Source organism: Diabrotica virgifera, chromosome 3 (assembly GCF_917563875.1).
Source record: "Diabrotica virgifera virgifera chromosome 3, PGI_DIABVI_V3a".
Classification (NCBI taxonomy): Eukaryota; Metazoa; Arthropoda; class Insecta; order Coleoptera; family Chrysomelidae; genus Diabrotica; species Diabrotica virgifera.
Window position 1 is genome coordinate 97,496,096 of NC_065445.1, and position 9,424 is coordinate 97,505,519.

The 9,424-nt window shown below is 32.2% G+C and overlaps 1 protein-coding gene across 1 annotated transcript; it reads left to right on the forward strand.

Annotated features, from left to right (window-relative positions):
* Window positions 1-1,221: 1,221 nt before the first annotated feature.
* On the forward strand, window positions 1,222-8,546 carry LOC126881970 (pre-mRNA-splicing factor Syf2). The gene is made up of 2 exons (XM_050646718.1): window positions 1,222-1,814; window positions 7,921-8,546. The coding sequence occupies exons 1-2, from the start codon at window positions 1,435-1,437 to the stop codon at window positions 8,243-8,245; spliced, it is 705 nt and encodes a 234-aa protein (XP_050502675.1). The 5' UTR covers window positions 1,222-1,434; the 3' UTR covers window positions 8,246-8,546.
* The last annotated feature ends 878 nt before the right edge of the window (window positions 8,547-9,424 follow it).

A 9,424-nucleotide genomic window follows, 5' to 3' on the forward strand; every position in this document is an offset into this window, starting at 1 on the left:
TCTAAGGGACTTTCTGCCCTCGGCAATAAAGTAATCTTTCATTCTGCGTTTAAATTTTTCAAAAATACTTATTAGTTTTCTCAGGATTCGAAAAAAATGATTATTTAAAATACAGGCGTCAAAATTTTACATTTTGTTCCTTTCCACTTAAAGTTTGTCGCACTTATTTAGAAACACCCTGAATTGATAAAGAACAAATCTAGTTAGTTATACATAAGCGAATTAATCAAAAAAACAGAATGTTAAGAAAACCGGAGTCTATAGTTGGGTTTTAATTTCAGTATTTTATAAATGCCCGGTACACCATAAAAATTTAACTGGTTAGCAACAATATTATTACAGCGATATTGTAAAAGAATTAGGCTATAACATATTAAAAATCACTTAAATCTGCCAACAGATTTAGGAAATATAAGACATTAAAAATGACAAAATTTTTTAAGTGGACGGATTTCTATATGCACGCAAGTTTATATAAAAATGTATTATATTGAACTAAAATCATCTTAATAACATACCTTTAAATGTTCTTTATAATTTGAAGCACGAAATATTGTAAAATATTTCAGTTTCTCTTTAAATACAGTGAAAATTATTTAAAAACAAATGAGAACTGTCAGAATTAATCGGTCTACCAATAGATGTTGCCAAATTTCAACTTTATGGCTTGTTAAGTAAAGGTGGCTATGACAGAACATAAAGTTTCTCTTTACTGCACAAGGTCAAAAAATTTTATGAACTTTTTTATAATTTTTTTTTTGTTGGAATGGTTGGAAGGAACAAGAAACACAAAATAAAAAGCAATGCTAACCTAACCACAGAATAGGTCTATTTATCGCTTCTTATTTGTTTCGGGCACTTGTCAATGACATTATTTATTGCAAGACAAATTATAATTTTGGATACCCTGCATATATATAAATAATTATGTTAATGTTTATATTACTGAATAGGAAATTGAATAACCTTTCAAATGAGCTAGCACACCACCCCTATTCTCATTAAAAAATCATGGATTACGTCATCACGCTCATGTGGATGACGTCACTAGTATGGTATATATGCCAAAAACTCATACTTTAAAGATAAAAATCGACCTGTCTCGGGATTTTTCTCCAAAGTGGCCTATTCTCGAAAAAATGAAATTCAATCTCTTTGTATATTATACAAAAAAATATGGCAACACTGTGACGAGTATCCACTATTTTTTTTAATAAACTGTCACCTGTCATTGTCAAATGGTTTAATAAAAATAATAAAGAATAATAAAATAAAAATAAAATACACAAATACAAAATATAAATACAGAGACAGAGTATTACAAAATTACAGAGTCGTAGCGTAGTAGGTAGAAAGCAATAACCAAGCAAGCAAATCAAATACAGAGTAGAAAGAGTTTATTGTGATAAAGTAAGACATTTCACAAATACAAAAATGAGTTCACAAAGTGAAGCAGACGTGACCAAAACTAATAAGACATTCGCTGAAAAACAGGCTGAGCGGATGAAAAAGTTGAGAGAATTGCACAAGGTGCGAAATGAAGCTAGAACACATAATCATCAAGAAGTGGTAGCAGAAGATGCCAGGATTAAACTACCTCAGAACTGGGAGAGTAGAAAACGACGAGCAGAATGGATACTAAACGATCAGAAAGAACGGGAAGAAGCTGCTAAAGAAGGAAAAGACTACGATAGGATCAAATTGTTGAATGTGTCTGCTGTGGAAGCTGAAAGGTTTGACAGAATGAAAAAAAAGAAAAACCCTGATGAAGGATTTTCAGATTATGAAGCAGCATCCGTAAGGCAATATAATAGGTATGAACATTAGCAGATTTATAGTAAAACTCTTATTCTTTCTAACAAAAACAGTTCTTTGCTCTCTAATAGAAATAAGCACAATTTCAGTTGAAAATAGGTCTATTTTGACATTTCCATTAAAGATATTTATTTTAGGATGTTGGCGGACAGAATGTCCAAAGACATCTAATTTCCATTGGTGTAAGGTGACACGACGTCTATAGACGACATTTTTAAAATAACGAGCTGTGACAACAATGTCACATTACATTTACAAATGCATATTAAATGTTGCACGATGTCCATGGTCATCATCCACATGTTAACAAAAATGTTAAAACTCATTTTTTTCATAAACTATAAGCACTAAAAGAAATTCAGCAATTTCCCTAGTGTCCGTCAATGTGTTACTAAAAGACAAGGGTTATTTCTGTACCCCGGAGGTAAAGGACACTATGTCCAATTTTCTACTTTTTCAGGAGAGTAGTTTTAACATTTTTTAAATTTGTAATCAGTAAATACTCGAATGTTTATTATATTTAAACAAGATTAGTATATTATTTTTATCATATGTATAATCGTTTTTCCCTCTATGAAGTGTTGTACCCCTGAAGTTTACGTTTCATTATAAAAAATTTTTTTTTAAATTTATAGTTGGACATAGTATTGTTTACCTCTAACAACTTTTTTTAAATAATGTGACATTGCATGTTCCCTACGAAAGGTCCCTACGAAATAAACAAGACAAACTTGTTAAACTATTATTATTTTACACTATTATTTTATTAGAAACAAATAATATAATATAATAATTCAGTACAATTATAGACGACAAGGCTGAAAATTGTTAGAGGCCATCGTCTTCATCTCCTTGGTGGTAATCGTTTGTGGCTTCATTTCTATGTGTTAAATTTTGTCAAAAAGCATGACAAACCGCAGGAATAAAGGGCAATAGTGGAATTAAGTCACTGTACTTTTGTTTTGTGATTGATAATGGGTTTATTGAGCCGATTTATTTGTGCTGTAAACGTTACTTGTTGCCTTCTATACCTCATGAAATCCACCTCTTACAGATTTTTATCATTGAAATCGGTTTTATAAAAAAGCTTTCCAATGTGTTGGACTTGTAGGAAAACATGTTGACAGCAGATCAAGCTCTTTGTTAACATTATTTTTTTTACTTAAAAAAGGAGGATTAGGTGACGGTTTCTTTTCTAACAGCGTTTTTTTAAGTTTTTGAAATCTGCAAGTTCCTGCTGATGTTTGCCTGACTAGGCTCTTGCCAGTCCCATGGTGTTAAAATGGTCAAATTTTATGGTATGTGCCCTTTCACTAAAAGCTTTTTTGTCGTCGTCTTTATTTGAGAGGGTACATATGCAGTATCCAAAAGTAGCACTTATATTTTTATTTAGGCTATAGCAGTTACTGGTTCACAGAGTGATGTCCTCTACTTGACTACCTGGAATTGTATTGTCAGCCCATTTTCAAATTGACGAGGCAATTTCATTTACACCCATTTACATTTCATTTACACATGCCCTTTTCAATTCGTCCCACATCATACATTGTACAGAGGAGTCACCTGCATCATATACATAATGTAAAAAAATATCTGCGTATAACCACTTTTTTACTTTTAGTTTTGTCCACATGTCTTTAATTATTGCATTCATCAATGTACAATTGATGCATCATTTTTATTGTAAGTTCTGTTCCCAGATAATTTCTATTGTTCCTTTCTCTGGAATAATGAATCTCGTACGTTGGGAAGGAATTTATATGTTAATTTATACTATCTATGTTTTCGGTAAGACTTTTATTTAGTGTCCTGTGCCTACCTCTTTGATCAGCTTTTATTAAACCTCCTGGCTCAATTTTTTTCAACATATTCACTACTACTAAATTAGATTTACAAAGTTTGTTTGAAAACATAACCTACACACCTTCAATTGTTGATTGTTCACTGTAAAATGGTAGTGTAGTGTATTATTTTTAAGCACTATGTCCAGATGGTAAATAACCGTGCGCACATTTAGTAGAGGTAAACAACACCAAGTCCACATGGTGTTGTTTACCTCTGACTGGAAGTGGACTTGGTGTCTATTAAAAAGTCGGTAACTTGCCGTGAAATTGTCTCTGGACATAGTGTGGTTTACCTCTGTGTAGAGCTTGAAAAGTTATGTTCAAAAGTGTAATAATCCCAACTTCGATAAAAATGTACATAGTGTCCTTTACTTCCGGGGTATAGATTTTATATTGAGATCGTTGTGAAACCCGATCATAAAGTATACTGAAGTAAATGGTGGACTTTTTAAACAGGTGTAGTAGATCTTCGTTTCTGATGATGTTAGACTAGAAAATACTAACAATTCTTCGTAGAGATCGGCAGTTTGTCTGTAAGGGTTTTTGTCACTTTCCAGGTTTCATATTGGTAATGATATTTGACTGGAATATTCAGATCTTTGTCCTTGTAGTATACTCACCATATCTCCATACAGGGTTGAGCATGCTGAATGCTTGTTGAGCTTTTCGTATCCTTATCTGTCTTGTGTTATGGCACTTCCAAGATATAAATTTTCTACATTTTCAATCTGCATGTTGTTTTTTGCATTTATGATCAAAGATTTGGTTTTACTTACATATATTGATTTTCCAACCTATTTTATTGGCTTCAGTGGAAAGTGTTTCCAATTGGTCAGCCACATCTTGGAACCTTTGTCCTAATAGGCAGATTTTTTTTGTGAATTTGATGGCTTTGGCCAAGCCAATGAGCCAGACATTTTGTTATTTTAAAAACAAACAAAGTTTTTTTCAATCAGAGGAATTTTTTCTGTACTAACATATTACAATTATTATCTTAATAATACACTGTTTTGGTTGTAAATATTATAGTCGGTTCGCTAAACTCAGACGCAACTGGCTAGATATTTTAGTCGATAATTTTTTTGTTTTTTGCCAATTTTGCAAAAATTGGCCAAATTACTAACTATTTAGTGATTATTAACTATTTAGTAATTATTTTTTGCCAATTTTACTAAAATTGGCAAAATTACCGACAAAAATATCTAGAACGTTGCGTCTGAGTTTAGCGAACAGACTATACAAGTTATTAGTAATTACCATAGTTGTCTTCAATTTCACAGCCCCATGCGTTACTGTGGGCATTAAAATCGCCACCAATAATAAAAGGTTTAGGTATATCTTTAAATAATTCCAACCATTGTCTTTCAGATATCTGGGTTTTTGGTTCAATGTATACTGAGACAATAGTAATAGGATTTTTGTTTCAAAAAATTTGAGCTGAAATACATTTATGAGTGAAAGGATGTCTATTTTTAAGATTGATTTCTTCACATCTTATGTTTGATTTTAATAAAATGGCAGTTCCACCAACGATCTGATCTAAAGCAATTATAACCTTTAAAATTATAATAATATTTTGATTTAAACCAGGTTTCTGATAGTAACGCTATGGAAATTTGATTTTGATATAGCAGATATTCTAAATTTACTTTATTAGCTACTGCTGAACGACAATTCCATTGCAGCATATTCATATTTGTGATGTCTGTGTATTCTAGATCACTTAGGCTTGTGAGTAAATAGTCTGTAGCTATGTTAAAAAGAAACACAGAATGCATGTGTCTGACTCCATTAAGTATGTCAAATGCATCACTGGTGATCCCATAGTCACACTGCGTTTCGCCTTAGTGTACAGCAGTGGCGGCTCGTGATTTTTACAATAGGGGAGGCTATACCTAACTGTAAAATATCTAGACAAATTTGCACTAGCAAAAAAAATCCGCCAAAAAAATCTAATTTAAGGCCCCATTTTTTTGACCATTTTTTATTTACATTTATAATATCATCCTAATTCACAATTTCATAATATCATATCATTTTAAAAATATAGTTATTAATCTAATTGTAAAAGTGTATTACCAAAGTTTGTGTCATTTATTTATTAACAATTCTATCTCTGTAAGTAGATGTGCATATCAAAATAAATACAGATTTGAAGTTTTGCAGTCCATTCAGGTTGAAGGTTCACATTTTTTAAGATACTCAACTGAATTTTTTTAATTCTAAAAGTGACCTACTGCGAATCCAAAAACACGGTAAATTACCGATATTTTGCTTTGCATTACAGATATCGGAAAAAGTTATTTGAACAAGTTGTTCCAAATATTATTCTAATCCCACATACCAAATTTCATCACAAAATTCGCACTTTTAGTTTTTTCATTATTTGTAGTCAGGATCCTAAAATCGCAGAGGAGGCTGCTGGCCGATTAGCCGCCCTTGCCCAATCTCCGGGCAGCGTATGCGTTAAGCGATAATGCAGCTCTAAGGAGACCGGGTCTCCTTAAACTACCATGCTTAAACGCTGCTGGGCTGCGCGGAGCATTAGCAAGTGAGATTTTCCCTGCCAGCAGCCTCCTCTGCGATTTTAGGATCCTGACTACAAATAATGAAAAAACTAAAAGTGCGAATTTTGTGATGAAATTTGGTATGTGGGGTTAGAATATTATTTGGAATAACTTGTTCAAATAACTTTTTCCGATATCTCTAACACGAAGCAAAATAGCAAAGTAAACAAAACAGTGTAGCATGTGTAAAAAATTTATGGGGAGGCTAAGCCTCCCTTGCCTCCTCTGACCAGCCGCCACTGGTGTACAGTGACTTTATAATGGAAATTATTTTATGTGGGATGTTTCTTAGCTCTAAAATTTCCCATATAGCAGCATGATATAAGCTGTCAAAGGCATGCTCGAAATCAACAAAAACCATGTATTCACTATAAGTTTCGTTGGTATCGCCAACTAGCGGATTACGAGTGCAATTAATGAGAAAATTATTGCGAATAAAAGCAAATAGTTCTTTCAAATTTATTATTTCTTATCACGTAATATTTACAATGTAAAGAAGTACTTAATTAGATTATTTTTTTAAGATTCTGCTTATTATTTTGACGTATTGATTGGCGAATATTAGTTTCCTTCTTCCTTACTTCAGATACTTTGACAGTTATAGTGTAGATGGTGTAATGTAATGTTTTTAATTTAAATGTTTTAAATTAATCATTTTGACATTTATGTCAAATTTCCAGCAAAGTTCACTGACTTGTCACTACTGACGCTTACAAACTTTAAATATCCCCTCTACCTACGAGCTCACAGCGGATAGGGGTGTGCTCCATTGAACCGATTGTTCCATTATTACTCTCACAGTATTAATGTGGTCTATGCAAGAGATTAGAAAGCCAGCTGGCTTAGCTCGAACTTCAACTTTGTTAAACTTTTCATTTCCTTTAGCACTACAGTTTTATATAACAGCTTTTAATACTCCCATATATTCTTGATTTAGCGTGTTCTAAAAGCCACTAAAATATTTCGTCACAATTTAAACACTCAGTAACTCAGCTTAAGTGTGTTGAAAATTTAATTGAAGAGTACAGGGGAAGAACGGCAATAATAGTCCATTTGGATTTTTTTCGAACAAGTTAAAAATTGAGATTTAATAACTTATTATAAAGTCAAATTTATATAAAAATAATCAGTCAAATTTAAATAATAATGATCACTTAGACATTATATTATATTATATTTACTTTATAATAAGTTAATAAATCTTGTAACAAACTAATTCCTTACGATACGCCCCTGGAGGGTGACTGTAATAATTATGATCGTCATATGACACATGCTTTTGCAAAAGCCCTGTGTTCTGTGAAGTGGCCTATATATAGTGTGTGTGGTCTTCTCTGACTGTCATCTATGTTTTTCTGTTTTGAAGATGTAAACACACAAAAGACACTATTCTTAGTTGTCTGTTCTCAGTTAGCATTAAACTTTTATACCGTTCTGACGAAATACAACGTTCGATCCTTTTATCATGATTTTCATTATAAACCACCCCAAAAACCTGAGATTAATTATGATGGAACTTTCCTTTATATTTGTGGAGCTTACCATTATAATCTTAATTTTCAGTGTTCTCAAGATAAATCCAAATAGACTTCAAATTGTTATAAATATAAACTACGATATAATCCAGAAGAATCTAATAAGCGTAAATAAAAATCTTTTGTGGGTGCCGGAATAAAATAGTATTTATATTTTAGGTTAATAAAAACAATGGCCCCCAAAGACATGGAGAGATATGAAGAGCAAAAAGAAAAGTATGGAGATGCGTTTTATGCTGGTCCAAATACAATTGTTCATGGCCTGCATAAAGATAGACCAGAAGCTGTGGACAACTTAGTAAAGAGTGTGGAAGATCAAATAGCTAAAAGAAGTAAATACTCCAGGAGAAGGACTCATAATGATGATGCAGATATTGATTATATTAATGAAAGGAATGCTAAATTTAACAAAAAGATGGATAGATTTTATGGTGAACATACAACAGAAATTAAACAAAATTTGGAACGAGGAACAGCTGTTTAAGTGTTTTGTGAATATTGTTACACTAGACTAGGGATCAGCAAACTTTTCGTAAGACCATTTAAAAAAATAATAAAAAATTTATGCAGACGCATATTTAAACGTAACAATAGTTTTTTTTTGTATCATAATATATATGAGTATAAATATTATTAAAAATAAATATAGGTACATTTTTTTTTGACATGCTATAATAACAATAATGTCAGAGAACAAAAATTTTACAATTGTTGAAAGGAAACAAAATTCAATTCCAATTTCATATTTATGTATTAATTATGTAAATATAAAATATTAAGGTTAATTGTTTATCTTTTATTTTTAAAATGGAAGCGTAAACGATTTCAATATACAGGGTGCTGTTTCGAGGTCACAATTTACTTTATATATTTTTTTTGTTAATCTGGACCTGGATTTTTCTCGTGATTAGTAAGTGGGTCATTTCAATGTAGTAAATATGTATTGATTATTTTTAGAATGGGTAGTTATTCATTAACTTAAATAATGTATTATTAAAAGTTAAGTAATTACACTTGCTCTTTAATATCAGTGTTCTTAAAATTTCAAAATTAAAGTCATTAAATTTTCTGTGCAAACAATTGAAGCTGTTTGTTGTACCCTTTTCAAATATGCAAAAGATTTTGAAAATTTCAGTATATAGTACCTTTCAAAATATTTTATAAAACTTTTCACGGCCTTGACGTTGGTTCGGAGGCTTAAGCTGACCGTTCAGATAGTGCTGTAGTCTGGAGCAGGAAGTGGATCAAGTATGTGTGTACGAATGCATGGGATCTCCCTAATAAGGAGCTCTCAGATGAATGAAGGCACCCCCTATAAACGGGCAAGGCCTGGTGAATGGTAAGTATGAAAGGATGTGAAACAAACTCGCTAGACTGGTTCCTGTCACGACTTAGCTCTCTGGCAATCTTTCCTAGGTACTCGAAAGACTAGGAATGTATGAACTGCTTCAGCGACTAAGAAGTAGCCCGCCCTAAGTTAACCCACCCATATCTGGTAGTTCCCCTACCCTGGTGTAAATTTAAGTAGAAGACCCTCTGGCCTTCACTGCCACATCTCCAGTCTACGGCACTGCTCACATCGCCAATATATAGTCAACCGACCCGATATTATCTACCAGTTGTATCTATTCTACACTCTGAGTACAACCAGAAAATGCTATCC

Coding starts and splice junctions, on each gene's coding strand:
- LOC126881970 (XM_050646718.1), top strand. CDS start 1,435: ATGAGTTCACAAAGTGAAGCAGACGTGACCAAAACTAATAAGACATTC. Junction 1,815..7,920: donor TCCGTAAGGCAATATAATAG/GTATGAACATTA, acceptor TTTATATTTTAG/GTTAATAAAAACAATGGCCC.